The sequence below is a fragment of the Pinus tabuliformis genome, chromosome Q, assembly GCF_031772625.1.
Source record: "Pinus tabuliformis cultivar Carrire ecotype Pingquan chromosome Q, CPIR1, whole genome shotgun sequence".
In the NCBI taxonomy this organism is placed as follows: Eukaryota; Viridiplantae; Streptophyta; class Pinopsida; order Pinales; family Pinaceae; genus Pinus; species Pinus tabuliformis.
Window position 1 is genome coordinate 1,304,672,069 of NC_142296.1, and position 19,506 is coordinate 1,304,691,574.

The window sequence follows — 19,506 nt, forward strand, 5'->3', positions numbered from 1 at the left end:
TATACGAGATCTAATGATGCTAGTGAGAAATATGGAAATCAACCAAACTAATTATGTCAATGATGTGAAAACCTTATGCACCCACCTGGAAAAACGTAACAGGGAGATTGAGGTCACGCAAAGTCACCATGCTAAAGAAATTGAGGCCATAAAAACTAATTATGAAACAGAAATTAGAATCATGCAAAGCAGGTTGTCAGTCTTAGAGGAAAATATGGTGACCATGAAAGCTGATCATGATAAGGAAATTGACTCTATGCAAAACAAGTTATTAACTATGGATGAGGAAATGACTATCATGACGTTCAATCATAATAATCAAGTGGCTGACATGCAAGCGAATCATAAAGAAGAAATAAATTTTATGCAGCATTGCTTGATGGACATAAAGGAAAAGAATGTTAAAGTAATAAAAGACATGCAAGAACACCATGCCAGAAAAATCAGTGCTACAAAGGTTGAACACTCTAGTCAGATGGATGCCGTTAAAATACAAGTTCAAAGGTTTCAGCAACTGGCAGAGGATAAGAGAAACCAGCAAACATCAACAGATCAGGAGCCTTCTCATTTGTTGCAACAAGCTCCATCTTATTATGAGGAGGTCATTGATTCAATTGAAAGATGGTTGACTGAAGGTGATCCAGACAGACTTAAGAATGATAAAGATCAGATGCAAGACAGACATGTCACGCATATCTTACATACTTCATCTGATAGTTTTGAAACAGAAAGTACCAGATCATCAGTAATTCAACCAGCCAGAAAGAAAAAGCGCAAGAGAAAGAAGATAAGACGAAGATTTGATACATCAGACGGCCGTGAGCAGCTTGATTTTCGGATAGGAAAAAGTCCTACCATATGCAAAATTGGACATGGCACATCCGACAAGCAGCCCACAGATTTGCCTGAAAGCAGGCAAATGCTCAGTATGCACTATATTGAACACATCTGATGCCATGGGGCATCCTTTGTATCGTATTTCTAACCCTACTTCTTGTTTTTTCAGCATTCTTATTTCTGCTTTAGATAGTTAATAAATGAAGAGCTTTTATCTTTATTGTGCTTAACGTATATGATGATTTTTTTTGGATGGACGCTACTTATTTTTGTGTTGTATGGATGCAGATTCTGGATTCTCACATTCCTGCAAGCAGCAACGTGTCCCCAAGTAGAGCCAGATGTTGACCTCTACTGGTCAACTACCCATGCAGTACATCCCCCTTTTCTTGGCAAAAAGGGGCAGCACCTGATCAACATGTCCGTGCCATCCTGCCATCATCAGCAACCTGAACTTTTTTATTGTAAACCCAGTCTGCATGTATGAATTGTAAATAATCTAAGCAGATCAGAGTCATGTATGTAAAATTGCCTAGGTGGACCTAACTTTCTATGATAATCTATGTCCCGGAAGGTTTTTCGTCTCACCGATCCACGGATCGGCAGAGTTTTCCTTCAAACCTGACCCCAAAGCCGGAATGCATTTTGTCATTAGAACTTTAAGAGAATCCTAGTGTGTTAATCTGCTAGATTATAGTTGTGTCGCAGAACTGGGTGATTGATGAGGGTCTGTGTTAAGTGGGCTTGTCCCTTTGAGATGTAAGTTGTAAAAGTCATGATGTAATGTGTCTTGAGGGTCGAGAAATGTTTTAAATCCCCTCGTGAGTCCTAGGTCCTAGGTGATGTTTCCAAAGGTTTAGTTCGATGATCCATTTAAAAAATGAAATAAAATAATAAAATAAATAAAAAAAAAAATTTAAAAATTTAAAAAATGAAATAAATAAAAAAAATAAAATAAAATAAAAATTTAAAAAATTTAAAATTTTAAAAAATAATAATAAAAAATTAATTGAATAAATCGACGGATGAGATCAAGAGATATCTTGATCCTCATCAACGGTCGAGATCATTTCTACATGGATCAATCGAACTAGCCGTTGGATCATTGCCTTTAAATAGGGTGCTAGGAGTCATTTTCAGATTCATTCGATCTGTGAGTCTAAGGCTGAAGAAGCTCTCTTGTAATTCATTTTTTGTGCAATAAAGAAGACTTTGGGGTTAAAAATCTTGCTGGTGTTACTCTTCTGAAAGTGCTGTAAGATTGTTCTATTTGTTCTGCATAATTTTATTTTCAGCCATTAATGGTAGCTTAACGAAGATTGATCTAGGCACAGGTATCTTGTCTGATCTTTGGGGTTTGAATGATAGTTTAGATTCTGAAATACATTGGCAGGTATCTCCATTTGATCAGGGTTTCACTATTGTTTTCTCCTTCTACGTTGATGGTTGATTTTAAGTTGTGCAGGAAATCCTTTTTTCAGATTACTGGGCGTTAGGGGAAGTTCTCGGCTGAACCAGCCAACTCCCGGGTTGTGTTTTCTGAAAGAGCCCAGCCAGTTCTTGATCCCGGGCCTATCATTCGAAATATATTTTTATCAATGCATACAGGGTTTTCTGAAGCGTTTTACATTAAATTTTGATAATAATTCTGCTCTTATTGCCAAATCTGGCCGTTAAGGGGCCAAATCTGTACATTAATAAACTGTTCTAGGGTTTTAATTTTTCTGATCTAGGGTTTTAAATTTTTGTTCTATGCAGTTTTCATTAGGGTTTCAATTTTTTTTTGTGATTTTAGGTAAATTTTGAAGAGTTTTTGCTTTAAGGCGTTGCAATTTTCTGCCTGCATAAAACAGTGAGGACTGAATTGTCTTTCGTGGTGGACATACTCTGCAAGTGTCAACCTTCTGGCGCAAATGTGCTTCAAAATTTCATCTTTCTGCAAGCGGTTGCCATGCATGAAATGTAAGCCTGGAATAAAAAAACGATTTTAGCTGCAGGCCTTCAACTCAATGTCCTCAGGCTTGCAGATCTGTAAGCGTTGGGCGTAGAGGGTTTTAAAAATCGTGGGGAAAGAGCGTGGTTGCCGCTAGTTTTTATTCACGAAGACAAGCATAATTTTTTCAGGCTTTGATTACCCACGTACAGAGAGCAAGTTTCGGGATGATATAACGTGGGGAAACAACGCATCGTCCGGCAGCTTGTCAATCCTATCGGCGGTTTTCGTTTACCATTCTGCAGTTGTTTTCACCGCAGCGTATCATTCATATTCACGTCCATCTCCAAGTTCGATTGCTGGCCAGCTGCTCGAAGCCGCGAGTTGGAAAACGCATCAAAAAAAACTCTCGCTCTCAGCCATCACGCAGAGGGTAAATCACGCTCAGGTCTCCGTCAGTTTCGTTTCCGGACCAGAAGCCCGCTTCCATGCCTTCAAAATAACCTGCAAACATTTTTATACACGCCGCCGCCATCCTGTATACATCGAGCATTCAACAAATTGCTTAAAATTTCTGGATATGCAGTTAAGATTTCGTTTTGGATACGCAAGGTGAGAAGCTTGTCCCAATCGAAGCATTTCGAAGCAGCATCCACAGGTAAAACCGATTCATCACCGCAGGTAACATCTCATCGTTCAGCGTTTTTTTTATTTTTTGATATACAAATGCCTGCGTTTCTTTTCTTGCTCAGGTTCTCATTTTCGGTCTCACCGCATTGGCATATCACTGTTTCGATTTTGTCGTAGTCTTCGCGTCTTAGTTTACGTCTTAGCTTCATAAGTTCCGCTCTGTTTTTTATTGATATGCATATCGTTTCATGCGTTAGGTTCTAGCTTAAAACAAAAAAAAAAAAAAAAAATTTAAATAGATTTTCATTCTGTTTTGGATTTTAGGTTTAGACATATTTCGATTTAGTTTTGTATATATATATGTAAGCTTTAGACTTAGGGGTTTTGTTTTCGATTAGATTTTAATTTTTTTTAGTTTTGAGATTTATTTGTTTTAGATTTTTAAATTAGATTTATTTTGCTTAGTTTAGATTTCTTTAACTTTTGATGTGTTAGCGTTAGTTTTATTTGTAGTTAGATTTTAAATTTGATTTTGTTTTATAAAAAATAAAAAAATTAAAAAAAAATAAAAAAATAAAAATTAAATAGATTTTCATTCTGTTTTGGATTTTAGGTTTAGACATATTTCGATTTAGTTTTGTATATATATATGTAAGCTTTAGACTTAGGGGTTTTGTTTTCGATTAGATTTTAATTTTTTTTAGTTTTGAGATTTATTTGTTTTAGATTTTTAAATTAGATTTATTTTGCTTAGTTTAGATTTCTTTAACTTTTGATGTGTTAGCGTTAGTTTTATTTGTAGTTAGATTTTAAATTTGATTTTGTTTTATAAAAAATAAAAAAAAATAAAAATTTATTTTTAGTTTCATTTTATATAGTTAGGCTTTTTTTTTTTTTTTTAGATTAACTTTAATTTAGATTTTTTGGGTTTGGTTTAATATTTAAAAAATAAATAAATAAAAATTTTAGATTTAGTTTTATTTTTTTAATAAAGTTTTATAGATTTTAAAGTTTATAGATTTTTTTTTTTTTTCATAATACTGAAAAATTAAAAAATTAAAAAAAAATATATATATATATATATTATATATATATATATATATATAAATTTCGTGGAAAATTTATTTTTGACAGATTCAGTTGTTTTCATGTTATATCTTTCATGCTGAATTTTCAAGTCGAGATGCGAAATTGATATCTGGTTAATGGTTTATGATTCGTGGTGGCTTAGAGCATTCATTTTTTTTAGTTGCTGGATATCGTTTTGGTCATTCTAAGAGCATTGTGATTTAGCTGATGATAGATGATTGTTGTTCATGGTTCACATTTTTGTATCATCTAACAAGTAATCATCTTAACCATAATCTCTTAAGGCACTGGTCTGCTAACTAATCAAATCCATCGAGTGCTTTTTTATATCGTATCTCGTGTCTCCCAACCAACTGGTCGACAGTTGGTCTCATCATCTCACAGGGACTACCCCCCTTAGCTGCGGGAGACAGGCTTAAACGGAGGGATCGGGGATCAGAGTGACAGCCCCCGGTCTGAGCGTTGTCGTGCCAATCTGCGCGACAACAAGACTTTTAGGGACCCTCTACCTCTATTGACTCTTCATTGTGAAATCCAAACATTTCGGCGAGGATGAGGTCTGAGGACTAGAGTTCAATCGTAACTTTGTCTTACCACTAATTAATAAAATAAACCAAGAACTCATTCCATCATATTTGTTTGTTTGCAAATTTCTTAAATTTCTTGCTATCTTGATGCTTTAAAGTCTCACATGCAAATCTTATTTCAAGAGGCACTTTGGATGAAAGCATTATAATTCCTTTTAATTTTGCAACAAATATAATTCTTCTTTTACTTGGAAATTGACTCATCTTGTGGTTTAATTATTGTCATAAATGGTTGATTTCACTTTCAAGTACTATTATTTTGGGTTGCAAACTTAATTCCATGTTGTCATATTGGTCTAACATTTGAGTTATTTTTGTATCTTTTTGAGCAAGATAGTGTACATGCTTTGATTTGAAGACTTATTCATCTTGAAAGCATTTATAATATCTCGTGCTAACAATTTATTGCTTCACTATTCAAGATTATTTTGGCTTTCCATTTGAAAGCATTTCACTTCATTCTAAGCAAATACAATTTCATTTCTTAAAGAGCAATACTTTGAAGGCACTGGTTGTTTACGTATTTCATGCTTGTCTTATGATGGTTATTGCTCATATCAGTTTTTTGCTTATAAATCTTAAAGAGATAATCTATTTAACTCTAACAATTCTCCTAGAAACTCGCATCATTTTTAACTTAACTTTTCATTAGGGACCACCCCCCTTAGCTAACCTAGGAGATAGCTCAAACGGAGAGAGTCGGGATTACTTTGACAGCCCCTTCTCTAAGTTCCCTGCCACCAACCACACCTTGTCGGATTGAAGGCTTTTTTCACTAACTTGTAGGTAGGTATAGGTGGCAGGGTCAACACACCCCATCCAAGGTGATGCACCTAGCCTTCACATTCTGCTTCTTGTACACAAGTTGTATTGGATCAACCAGGGGATGTCGCTATCGATTTTTAGGTAGCATCAGATGTGCTCTAGCTCCAAAACTTTGTGGATGGGCTAGAAAACATGAGATCTCCAAGTCCCAGAGATCGTTTGGTGAAATTACACCCGGATTGTATTTGATTAAAATAATTAATATTTTTAATGAGGTTCCTAAGTCTAAACTTAGGAAAATTAAAATATTAATGGGTATTAATGAAAATATGGGTGAGAAGCTTCAAAGAGACAAGGATCAAGTTTAATTTAATCTTAGCCGTTGGCTAGAAATTAGATCACGGTCGTTGATATCTCAATAGGAAAAGTATAAAGGAAGACTTGAGAGTCATTTGGAGATACATCAGGCAAATACTTAGTAACCCGAGGGAATTCAATTCTCAAGGAATAAGAGTTCAATTTCAGAGGCAGAGTTGCAGGGTGAAAGAAGAGGAGGGTATCAGCATCAGTCGAAGATTGAGGGGGACGGGACGCAATGCATCAGAGGGACAGCTCAGAGAGGCAGCACAGCAAGGGACGTAGTCCTCACGCAGTGATGATGCAGAGGTGACACAGTGAAGATTGGAAGGTCTCTTGGGTGTCAAAATTTCTCCAAAGGGTGGAGGAAAATTATATCAGGTGTTTTCTCAGAGGTTTCTCTATGTTCTGCAAATCATTCCTTGTAAAGAGATTGTTGTTGAAGAATAATAAATAAACCCTCATCTACTGCACCAGTTTTCCCGCATTGGGTTTCTCCAGGAACTATTGTCCAAAAATAATTGTGTTGATGTGATTGATTCTTGTACTTGTATTTCACTATTCTTTTCTCTATACAATTATGTGACGACTACAATAGAATTTACTTTGATGTTTACTCAAGGGTTTTGTAAATAACTTATTGTGGAAAATAAGTAGGAGAAATAAATCAGTTACTGAAGTAGAATTTTGTATTTGAAATTTTCACATGGTATCAGAGCAGAGATCGGGCAACAGGATTAGAGAATCTGCAATGAGTCGTGAACATGATGCTGGAGCAACAACTCAAAAGGACTCACGTAGTTCTCCAAGGAAAGAGGAAAGCACGAAAATATAATGGATCACAACAATTTTGTGCTAGCTTCCAGACTAGAAGAAGAAGTCGCTTGCTTGGCAAGTTCTGCTTCCTCTGAGGTTTGGTATATTGATAGTGGAGCTTCTGCGCACATGACGGGAATACGAGAATGTTTCTCTAGCTATCAAGAAGAACAGATGAACTTCTGAATCACCATGGGAAATAAGTCAAAATGTACCCCCGTAGGAAGAGGTACTGTAGTTTTTCAAACAGGAGCAGGGGATTAGCTTTGAGTTGTTGAGAAATTGATGGCAATTTAAATATTCGATTTCTCTTAACTATGATAACAACTTGTGATATTAATTCCTTAGATTTTGTTTCTTATTGTTAACATGAGTTATTATCATCAATCAACTATCAAAATAAGAAGATCAACAATGCACAAGTACACAAGATATTGGCACCAAGCCAGGGCAAAAACCTCTCCAAATCGTGAGAGGAAAAACCCTTTGAACTCTTTCTTATAGAATCTTTATTGATGAATTCCAAGACCCAAACTTTGACTCAACAATGCCTTCAACATCAAAATGACAATACCTCCAAACATGTACCCAAACAAGTTGTCTCCTTCTGCAATTCTAACAGTACAGCAAGTCTACGACAAGAGTGTGACAGTCAACAAATATGGTTTAGGACAGGCTAATTTAACCTCCTCTTATCCTCGCACTTCTTGTAGACTAATCATACATATAATAACCTTTTTATTTGAGCTTGATCTGAGATCTCATGATGCCAAAGGAGTGACTATTCTAGAGCAACGAGAACAAAACCTTCCACTTCAGAATGTAGACACACGTGCTAGGAGAGTTAGGGCTTTTCTAGCCCTTTGATGACCTCGATCTCCTTGGCAATGACTTCCTCCTTCAAACTGTTGCTAGATCGGACCTCTAACCCAATAACATACTCATATAAAGTGATGCCCTAGATCAGATCAGAATGTCGCACATGTGAACAAACTTGATGATGAACTCGGATGAGGGAACAAACTTCCTCATTGACTACGGCTACTTTTTCTTTGACCCTTTCACTTCGCTTTTCCTTCATGAATGAAATGAGAATGAATGTGTTGTGAGGAGGTATCAACATTGCCTTTATATAGGCTTGCCTCCTCATCTCTAGGCCGACGTGATCCCTTGATTAGGCTGACATAATAAGAGGCTTTCAGAATTGTCCAAATGAATTATTTCAAGCGGTTTCTTTGCATTAATTTAGTGGATACATTTTGGAGTATTTCATTGATGATATAAAAGGACTTTTGACTTACAACAATTACATTTACAAGTGTAACAATAAATGATTGTCTTCATTTTACATGACTCATCCTAAGGCTCTCAACTGGAGCTACAATAGACCATGAGACTTCTTGAGCATGAAACCCATGTCTCAAGCAAAGATATAAAAGTTTTCTTGATACAAAATTACATCATTACAATATTTGATATTACGAAGACCAAACCTAGTTACACTATTTTCAACACTCCCTCTTAACTAGGGAGGTATTCATACATACATGGTACATGGACACTCTCAATACAAGATTTCTCATAAGCAAAGAGTCGGATTAGTTATCCATTTGTAGACTATTATAGCATCATTTCAACCAACATTGTTTCCATATAGCAAGGCCTTGACTAACCGCTCTATCTCTCAAATAGATTAGAGCACAATGTTGGCGAGACCAATGACTTATAGACACACTCGTCATTGTCTCTCTTAGGGTCATACCCACCTGGGTGTTCTCTTAGTATGCGCTACTAGGAATATTCTCATCTTGGGTTCCCAGCCCTCAAGAATATCAATCCTCTTGCCCAGTCTTATCTTGGATGCCCTACCACATCCTCTAAGAGTCTTAAATGCCAGATGATAACTCAATCCTCCATTTCTTTTTCGTTCTTGAAAGACAGAAATGTAGTGTGTATCTTTCCCGCTCAAATGGGGATGACGTATCAACCAAACCAAGCTTGTCTCTAAAATACACAAGCTTCTTGTTCAAAAGCGATTTCATTAATATGTCGGCAGTGTGCTCATCGGTGGGAACATACTCCAGCTTCAACACACCATCTTGCACCAGCTTTTGAATATAATGATACTTGTTATTAATGTGCTTTGTCTTCCCATGAAACACTGGGTCCGCAGACAATCTTATACAACTAGTATTATCACAATGAATAGTTGTAGGGGCCAACGGTCCTGCAAACAATTCAAATAACAATATCCTCAACCAAACCGCTTTCCGGTTGACTTCACATGCTGCTACATACTCCTCAAATCTGCCTCTCTAAGGACACCATCCTCCTGCAAGTCACATCAACTCAAGAGGACTAATATACTTCTGCTTTGCAACCTCCTGCTGCTCCTATTGACACATGCACAACTGTTGATGAACTTACCCTTGGGATGTCCACAATTGTCCTAATCTAGGACTGCCATCCAACTAGCATACCTCCATCAATCAAGAAGATATCTGCAATATACTGTTGCTGCCTCCTTCCCTTGGGATCTGTGCATTCACGGCACTGGTTAGGGCACACAACAGCAACCCCAATCCACTGTCCAAACACTGTGTAGTCCTCTCCCAAAGAGTTGCTCCCTTTGCTGTCCAAACTCGGCTATTTGTGCACTGTTTCATGCCTTGTAAGGCCCACACAAGACACCTTACAGATGGCTGTTCATCACAGCACTACGAACTGCCCTCAAACACATGGAGATGATCCTTGTTCTGACTGCAGCCTTCCCTTGTTGACTGCAGCTGAGTTAGGAGTACTCCTAGGCCTCTTGGCCCATCCATCTAGCCATCCAACTCATTGTTGTAGCTGCCAACAGCTGTGACCCAGAATAGTGCCAAAACACACCATAACACATGCACAAATCACATCCAAACTTACCTCTATTACTGCAGCCTGGTCTGCAAGGGAGACACACCAAAAACTGCCCACAAGTCTGCCCTTAAGCACCTTCCTAGCTACCTCAGAATTGTGGCCTTCTACACAGAGGAATCCGCACCAAAACACAGAAAACCCTTCTCAAAACTCGGTTGTGGTCTCCTTTATCTTGCCTCGGATCCACACTTCAAATGCAGAGCTAATCCATGATGGAAGATGCACTTAGGATATGTAGAATAACCTCACACATGGCCTTAATATATAGCCTTCTCAAGGGCTTCAACGAATCTCATGAAGGTGGGCTGCCAACTGTCATAATGTGACCAAAAACCACTAGGCCGACCTAAACTTTGTGACACAAGCCCACTCATTAACTTCAAAAATAAATATCTCTTTTTAGACAACTCATATTTTGATGATTCTCGATGTGTTGTATCCGTCTCGTCATCCTCTATCATCTCCATCCATCACATGTCCAAAGGCCTCCATGGATTTGGCCCAAACATCGATGGGTGCAAAACCCCAAGCTTGAGTTTCAAGCCCACAAAGCCACTTGTGGAGCTCAATCCTCCAAACCCTTGATCCTCAAGGCTTGGAGTACCTCCCAAGCTACCAAAAATCAACACACTTGACACAATTTTCCCATGGAAACTCACAAAGAAAAAACCAGCAACGAGGTTGTTCTTATTGGCTCAGGAACATATGGAATTTGCCTACAAAAATTACAAGGGTTCACATGAGAAATTCCCACAGCAAATACCCAGCCTTACAGCCTCAGCAAACCAAGCAAAAATCGAACCCTATGCAGTTCTTGCATCACCCTGTGCATGCAACCTACGTCACTCAGCTTGTGCAGCCTGTGCCACTGCTTGTGCAGCTTGCATCACCCAGCTAATGTGTCCCTGTTTTACTTGGCTTTGCAGCTGATAATCTTCCTGGTAAATTTCTTCGTCTTCCACCAAGAAGTCACTCTCTCTCTCAGCAAATCGATCTACCCAATTTGCTATGTCTCAAAAGTGTGCCTTCACTTCATGGAAATGACTTATCAAACTCCCGTGAGCCTCCTAATCAAAACCCAAGTACTCCAAAGAGAAGTCGGGCTGAGATCATCCCTCATCTCACCTCTTGAGATCAATGGCTCAGATTAGATCTTGGTCACTTAAATTATTTATCTCCATAACCTTAGACTTTGGCCCAATAAGTCAACAAAAGAATATAACACATCAAATGTACTTTTTCTAAGTTGAAATTTAGGAAGGAGTTTAATAATCACTTACTCCACTTAAGCAAGCATTCATAAGGCTGATTAATTTTCTCCACAGGCTAAGGCACCAAGCTAGTGAAGAATACCTCCCGATCTACCATAGCTCAACACTTCCACCATAACATCCAACCTCTATCCTCAATAGGACGTGGAACAAGGTTCCAAACACGATGAACCAGAGCATAGAAAACAGGTGAATCCAAATGAGAAACATTCAGCTTGAACAAGGCAGATGGCTTTGAGTTAATCACATGACCCACTGAAACACAAGTCTGAATGGGCAGATGATCTAAGCCAATGGTCTCAATCATAGCACCAACCGGCCTGACCCTCTCAGAAATGGAAATATCATCCTGATGGCCATACGCCCTAGCTAGTCTTGCTTGCATCCTCTCCTTCCTATTTGTTACCAAGTCCTATGCATCCATGGTTGCTACAATCTTGGTTGTATTACCTGAAGGCCATCCTATAAGATTCGACTAATAAATTCCTAGTTTGGTGGTGGTTTTGATGAACTTCTTTTTAGCCAGTTCTAAATCAAAAAACAAGATCATTTTCAAATTACAAACAAGAACAATCTTTTTGATCATGGAATCCTTGCAACATAGATTAATATAGCAGGTCACTGCATCTCAACTACGACTATGAGAAAGACATGTTGTTTGATGGACCCAATTTAAGAACGAACCAAATAGAGGAAACCAATTAATCTTTGCCGACAAAAAATAGTCGATAGGACTGTCAGTCACTACATAAAATGCAAGCATGTATACAAGGCATCTCTAAGGTAATATAAGCTTAGAACTTAAATTATAGTAATAAGAATACAATATCTATCAAAAGGTTCAAGGAGTACCTGTGGATGTTCTGCAGTAAATGGCGGGATCCCAGTCAATATTTCAAAAACGACTACGCCAGTTGACCACCAATCAGCAGTATAGGCTGTAAGCAAATATTTGGCAAAAACAATTTAAAGAAAAGCAGTATGAAGGCTTAACTTTATAGAAAATTATGCATAACCATTTCAAGATAAATAAGTTACCATGCTCAGTCCCAAGAAGAATCTCAGGTGCAAGATAATCAGGTGTACCAACAGCAGAACGAGTTTTTCTCCTCTCCCTGTAATGAACTTCAGATGAAGAATCATAACTTTGATCCTCTAGTAGCATGGATCCACTTGCAGCAGGTCCAGCTAGATCATCCGTACTATTAATAAGGCCAAATTTTGAAAGCCCAAAATCAGTTAGCTGGCAATAGACAGAAAACAGTTCAGTGATCTAAACATATAATACCTGTTTGTAGAATATGAAATAATATACAGATGGTTTTTCTAGTATCACGGAGCTTGTAATCTGTTCCTCATTACAACATAAAGGACAAAATACACAAGCGCCAACAATAGAAAGTTTATTAGAACCTTTTTCTGTGACAACATAATGAAAAGAAATTAACTTGATGTCCACGAAATATGAAAATAGGTCAATGGGACTAGGAAGAACAACATTTGACAAAAATAAGGAATACATACAGCATCTTCTAAGCAGCCTAACTTTTTTGTTCAAGGAAAGGAAGGGTAAATGCTGAAACAGAAAAAAAGTGGAGAATCCAACAGACTAACCCTAGAAAGTGAAATAAATAATCCTCCAGACGAAGAAAGCATAACAATGAAAAATTGTCTCAAAGGCTGAGACGTTAATAAGTTAAAGTTCCACTCTTTTCTAGTCTCTAAAGATTAAAATAATAGAATTATTACAATAAACTTATAAAGTAACGAACATGTAACATGCATAACAGTGATGACTTTTGTTCTAATCTATTAAAGCATCTCACGTAAGGTTGAAGGATAGCATACAATAAGTACTAAAACTGGAGCATCCAAAGAATATGAAATTCTAAACAAGACTGAACGATCCATGTAGTTTCCCCTTTTAAGCACAATGGCAAGTGATTTGAAGTAAAGCCAACCTAATTGCCACAACAACATGAAGCCGCATAAGCTCACATCTCATTGAAATTCCAAAATGCAATGCAAACAAGACCACTATTAACAATTCAACAGCTTATCATCTTCAAAAAGGTCACTTACCATATACAACTTAACATATTAAAAATGACATATTCTAGCAGGTCTTGTAGAGGGGTACCCTACAAGACAAGCACCAGACCAAGTGACAACAATGAGGTGTGGCCCACTGTCACCACAGCCACTACCCCCTGCTCTTTATGGACTTTCACCAACGGGATGCTTCCTATTTTATAGGTCACCTATGAGAGATATTCCAGGTTCAAGGAACACAGTGACAAATGGCTTATAGAGGATGACTCTTCTTAGGGACAAGGCTCAATCAATCTAAGAGAGGCAATTTGCATCCTCTAGTAAGACCAAGGAAAGGCACAATTGACCTAGGGCTTGAGGTATAGCAAGCCTAAAGGGATATCCTAGGATCAATAAGCGAAGAAAAGGTTTCCAACAATGAATAATAGCAAAGCAATGGCATATGAAATTTTCAAAAAGTCCTCAAGTTGAAGCTTAGCAAAACTAGAGTTTTCCTAGGGCATGAGAATTAGGGGTTGAAATGGAGAAATTAGCCACTATGGAAGGTTGATTTTGAGGCAACTGGACCTTCTCCTATTGTTGAATCCCTCCAGCAACCAAAATTCTTTTTCTAGGCCAATTCGCACCATGCCCTAGTTTGTGTTAGTCTTTTGGTAGCATTGGATGTGCTCTAGCCATGAAAATTGGTGGAGAGGCTAAAAAACATGAGTTCTAAAGAACCCAGAAACCGTTTGGTGAAATTCCACCCGAATTGTATTTTATTAAAATAATTAATATTTTTAATGGGGTTCCTAAGTCTAAACTTAGGAAAATTAAAGTATTAATGGGTATTAATCAAAATATGGGTGAGAATGACCTAGAAGACGGATCAAGTCAAGTTTTAATCTTAGTCGTTGATTAGAGACTTAATCTCAGCCATTGAAGTCTCAACGAGAAAAGTATAAGAAGGAGGCTTGGGGTTCATTTAGAAACACACGCACACAGAGAACGAATTGAACTAGAGTTCGATTTCTGGGGCTAGAAAGCTGAGAATTCGAACTGAGTGATCATTCTGCAGCAGAGGGGCAGGGATAGTTTGGGAGTACTAACGGAGAGGTGGAGAGACGCTAGTGGAGGCAGTGCACTACGCAGCAACCAAAAGGACTGACGTAGGGCCAATCTAGGCCAATGCAAGCCTGACACAGAGCCAGAAGGACAAGCGCAAAAGCAAAAGTTGCCCTCACGCAGAATGTCGGATGCAGAAGAATGCCCTCACGTGATGCTGAAGCCACCTCTGCTTCTATCATGTGCTCCCTTTGCTGCCACTGCGTTGTTGCAAACTCTTTTGTGCCTCTCACACTGATGCAACCTCCATTGCGTTGCTATAGACTTTTGCACTCCAGCACTCCCTTGTCGCTCCATCACACCTTGCTCCACCCAACACCTGTCACCATCCTACTGTCGTTAAGGGCTCCCATAGCCGAATGTGATCCAAGAGTTTGGGTACCTCAAGGATCCTGCCCCGTCATCCTGTAGTACTTTTGACTACAGCTCTATGTCTCCCCACCTCTTCTTTAAAGGCGCATGAGCACTCATGGCACAATCGTCATCAGCCTCGACATCCTTCTCCGCCTTTGCTGGAGCAGCCTCTGAGTCGGAAGCTTCTCCCTGGCATTTCTTCCTGGGGCACTTAGATGCATAATGTCCCAACTCCCCACGGTTGAAGCACTTGACCTTGAAGATGTCTTTCTTCTTCCTCTTCTGAACCCCCTGATGTCCCTTTGATGCGAGAGTTGCATCCTCCTCATCCTTGATTTGAACTCCCTTACCGCTACTCCCCGCCTTGGTCAATCTCCTGAGCTCTTCCTGTCGAAGAGTTGCCCACATCTCCTCCCAACTGGGGAAAGTCGCTCTGCCCAAAATGCTTTGGACAAATGTCTCCCACTCCTCGGAGATTACATTCAAGGCAGTGCTGACCATGAACTCTAGATTCGGTGTAGACCCCACGGAAGTAAGTTGGTCGTGAATCCCTTACAACCTGAGAAGGAAGGGATCTATCTCCTCTCCTTTCTGCATCTGATATGACCTCAGCTAATTTTCCAAAAACATCTTCCGTTGCACAGAAGAGCCCTAGTATAAGGTGGTCAGGGTCTACCACATCTCCCTTGCTGTATTTTTCTCAGCAATATGTGTTATTACATGATCCTTGACCCTATCTAGAATCATGCATTTCACCTTCACCTGGGGCCTCCTCATGAGTCATACTTCTCATTTGCATTGGGTCAACTAGGACAGCTACTGTTCTCAAGGCATAGTCCTTGATGCGATGTTTATCTAGGATCGCCATGATCCTGGCCTTCCAGATGACAAAATTGGAAGCCCTGTCCAATCTGTCTTGATCCCTCAATCCGTTCACTGCCATCTCTGCTCCTCTTCTCTAAACTCCCTCTGAGTCTTGATTTCCCTCTCAGAAATCCTTCGGCCAACTGTCGAATCACTCCTCTCCAATCCTCCTTTTCCGCTGCAACCTAGATCTAGATTTCTTGGCTAGAAATCTGTCGAGGTAGTGCTTCCCTCTACCTTTGTTCAGTCTCCTTAGACACTATTCTGCACTAACAGAAACAGCGTCCACCAGCTCCTCCAATTGAAATCTGCTCAACTCCCTTAGCCCCGGCATCTAAACAATCTGAGCCCTTCTAGCTCTGCACAATCACAGTGAGAGCTGGATCATCTCCTCCTGGCCACTGCGTCAATCCTTCCTGGCTCAGAAAGATGACTTGGCACTGTGTAAGCCTGATCTGACCCCTCTGCCTCTGCGCATGCCTGAACAGCTGACGCAGCTACTACGTGGGCTCCTCCCAGCTACCGCTTCACCTTCACTTGGCTTAGAGTCTTGACGCAAGCACTGCGTGAGCCTCTGTGTCACCTTCTCTACACTGCGTCACTCATCCTTCTGCGTCTCTAGCTCTGGAACAGCGTTGTCACTCAGGACAGCTACCTTTTTGATGCAAATTCTCTGGATTTCTTGGCTGGAGTCTTCAATCATCTATGATCTGCAATCGCTCTGATACCATGTGAAAATTTTTGAATCTAACAAATCAGAAACCCCTACTGCTAATACTAGTTTACAATCTCCTACTTGTTCTATACATTAACAAGTTATAAAATTGCATAAACATCGAAGTAAATACTATTGCAGCCTTCACAAATTTACAGATCATGCACTGAAATAAACTGAGACAATAACACAAGGGACACCGTTATTTTTGGACAATCGTCCCTAAAAAAACCCTATTCGGGAAAATCGGTGCAACATATAGAGGGTTTGTATTATTAAGCAGCTTTCATGAATACAACTAGGGTGCCAGAAATGGCTCACCCAAAAGAGAATATCCTCGGCAATAGTACATCTATCTGAAGATACATATTCGGCAAATCAGCAACCGAATGATCAAACCCTACATCGACTATGGCTTTTCCCTATGCTAGACAGCAAAAGTTGCTCCAAGCACTGCACTGGAACTGCGTCACTCCTTCAAGATCTATGTCACCCTCTCCTGGCTCAGAATCTGTTGATCTTCTCCCAGCGCTGCCTCTGAAACCCTCTATGACTTCTTTGTCAGCCTCTACGGCTTTTGCGTCAGCCTCTACAACCCTCTACGTCAGCTCCTACGGCCTCTGCGTCAGCCCTTCTTGGGCCTACGTTGTCTCTCCCGACACTGCACTACCTCTCTACTATGTATTCTTCAGCCTCCTTCTGAACTACCCCTCACTGCAAGTGATCACCAACTCGATTTCCTTAGCAAACCCCGCCTCAGAAAATCGAAATCTTTATCTCTCTTAGTGTATCTCCAACTGGCCCTCAAGCCTCCTCTTATACTTTTCCTGTTGACGATTCAACGGTCGAGATTAAGTCTGTAATCAACGACTAAAATTAGAACTGGCTTGATCCTCGTCACTTAGAACTTTCTCACCCATTTTATATTAATACACATTATTATTTTTATTTTCCTAAGTTTAGACTTAGGGACCTATTGACCACTGGAGTGGCACCTAATGATTATATGACGACTCCATGCCCAAGGATGATCCAAAGGATACTTGTACCATCAGATATCATCAGTCAACAGAGTTTTCTAACTCTACTTCTATCTTCTCATCATCTTTCTTGTACCCAAATTCCACACCCTACGGGGAATTGTAATAAGTGATATTAGTAATGTGAGTTTTTAAGTCTGTAACAAGCCTAGGATGTTCGGACTCGATCAGCAAACGTGTTAAAATTGGCAACTAGGGCAAAACTTCATGTGGGTCATCTTATTCATGGATGATAATAATTTTATTAGATTCCCCTCGTCGAGAGGTGTAGGATTGATATAAAGATCATCCGATTCCGATAAGTATTCATGGAGATATGAATTTATTTTGATTATGGAATTATTATCAAGCCGACCTACAACTCATGTAGGCTCAGAAGCCCAACAGTCACATTTATTCAAACACCAACGTTGTGTATAAATATAGGAGGACTTTTCCTCATTTGGACTCACTCATCTCATCACATCTCTCTCTCTACTACGCAGAATAGAGTCTCTTCTTTACTGCGCAGAAAAGGGTCTCTCCCTCACACGTGAAGACGGACGCTGCCGAAACTGAAGCTGCAACTGCAGAAGTAAAGTTTGACCTGCGTGGACTAGAAGTTATCCTCATTTGAATTGCACTGTAGGTTCATTTGAACCTCCTTTGAAAGCCGCAACTTTTGGTGTTGGAATCAAGCCAATCCGACGGTCGATTTGTGAGATATCGTCTGCCCTAGTTTTGATGATGAAGCCACTAATGCTGATGCTGCTGATCTAGGGTTTGCTTATGCTGATATAAATCAGATTTATTGTACTATTTCTCTCTACTGAGTTATTGAAGATAAAAGAAGATTTGATCAAAGGGTTTCCCCACACATTGTGGGGTTTGTCCCTGGCTAGCCGCCACATCTTGTGTCTCTTGTCTTGGCTTGTTTTCTGTCGATCGTTTAATGTTCTATCTGCACTTTACTTTACATACATGTGATTGCTAATCTATGGAATATAATAAGAAAAAGAAGTAAACTGCTACAAGCATAGAACATACCATAACTTAACATGGTATCAGAGCTGAGGTGAAGACAAAGCCCGAGCAAGAGCAAAAGCAATCACTGAAGAGAAGATTGGCAAGGCTATCCTAAAAGAACGATGGGGTCCTCAACACTCTTTCCTGCCGAAGACAAGCTCCGTGAGAAAGCTGACTATCACGGATGGAAGATGTCTATCGATCTAAACCTAGAAGATCAAGGAGTGTTGGACCATGTAAGAGGCAATATTTTTGAGCCTCCATCAAATGCATTCGCTGCTGCATGGAACAAATGGAAAACGGAGAAGTCAAAACAAAAGATCATCCGGGACTCTATCGACAAGCACTTGGTGGTCTACATCTCTGACCTGAACACCTCCAAGGAAATCTACGATAGACTGGTGAATTTATTTAAAGCTAATGATGCAAATCAAGAAGGGTAAAAATGAGAGTATGCAAGCATACTTCTTAAGAATCACCGAGATCAATCTCCTATCTATTGGGGAGACTATTACTAACAGAGAAATGGCACTCACAACTCTTGGAGGATTACCATCCAAATGGTACGTGTTCAGGACTACTCTACTAACCAATAATGTAATTCCTAGTTTCGAGGAATTAATGGCTAGATGCATTCAAGAAGAAACAAGGGAAGAAGAGAAAGAAATACTCATGCCTAAAGGTCCTCCTGCTGCCTTTTCTTCTCATGCTAAGAAAAGAAATAATTCCGAGACTAAATCAAAAGGAAAGGCTGAACCTAAGGGTGGAAGAAAAAGATGATGTTACATTTGCAATAAAGCAGGTCACTATGCAAGGGAATGCCCTGATAGAAAGGACTCTCACCGTGACAATGATCAAAATCCCTCTGATGGCAATCAAAGGAATGACAAATTCAATAGAAAAGGTAAGAGGAGAGCTGGGAATCAAGGAAGAGGACAATGTAAAGGAACCAGCTCAAGAAAAGATACATCAACGCCTTAGAATTCAGCCTCTTCAAGGGGGCAACCTCCTTTACATTACATAAATGAACAATTCTTGGATGATACAAATGAAAAGACCTCCTTTCTATATATAGGAGTCTAAGGGGTCATAACATAATCAAAGCCGACATAACAATAATATTGTAAGGGCACAATAATAACAATAGTGGGCTTCTATGGGGCACAATAGT

At 39.4% G+C, this 19,506-nt stretch overlaps 1 protein-coding gene across 1 annotated transcript in view; it reads right to left on the minus strand.

Moving 5' to 3' along the window:
• The window catches only part of LOC149224623 (putative serine/threonine protein kinase IRE4), a gene marked incomplete at its 5' end in the record, with an annotated part of 486,106 nt that overhangs the window by 277,983 nt on the left and 188,617 nt on the right, over positions 1-19,506 (minus strand). Inside the window, 2 exons of the mRNA XM_089388232.1 lie at positions 12,054-12,139; positions 12,240-12,444. Of these exons, the coding sequence (XP_089244358.1) occupies positions 12,054-12,139; positions 12,240-12,444 (291 nt within the window). The remainder of the gene's footprint in view (positions 1-12,053; positions 12,140-12,239; positions 12,445-19,506) is intronic.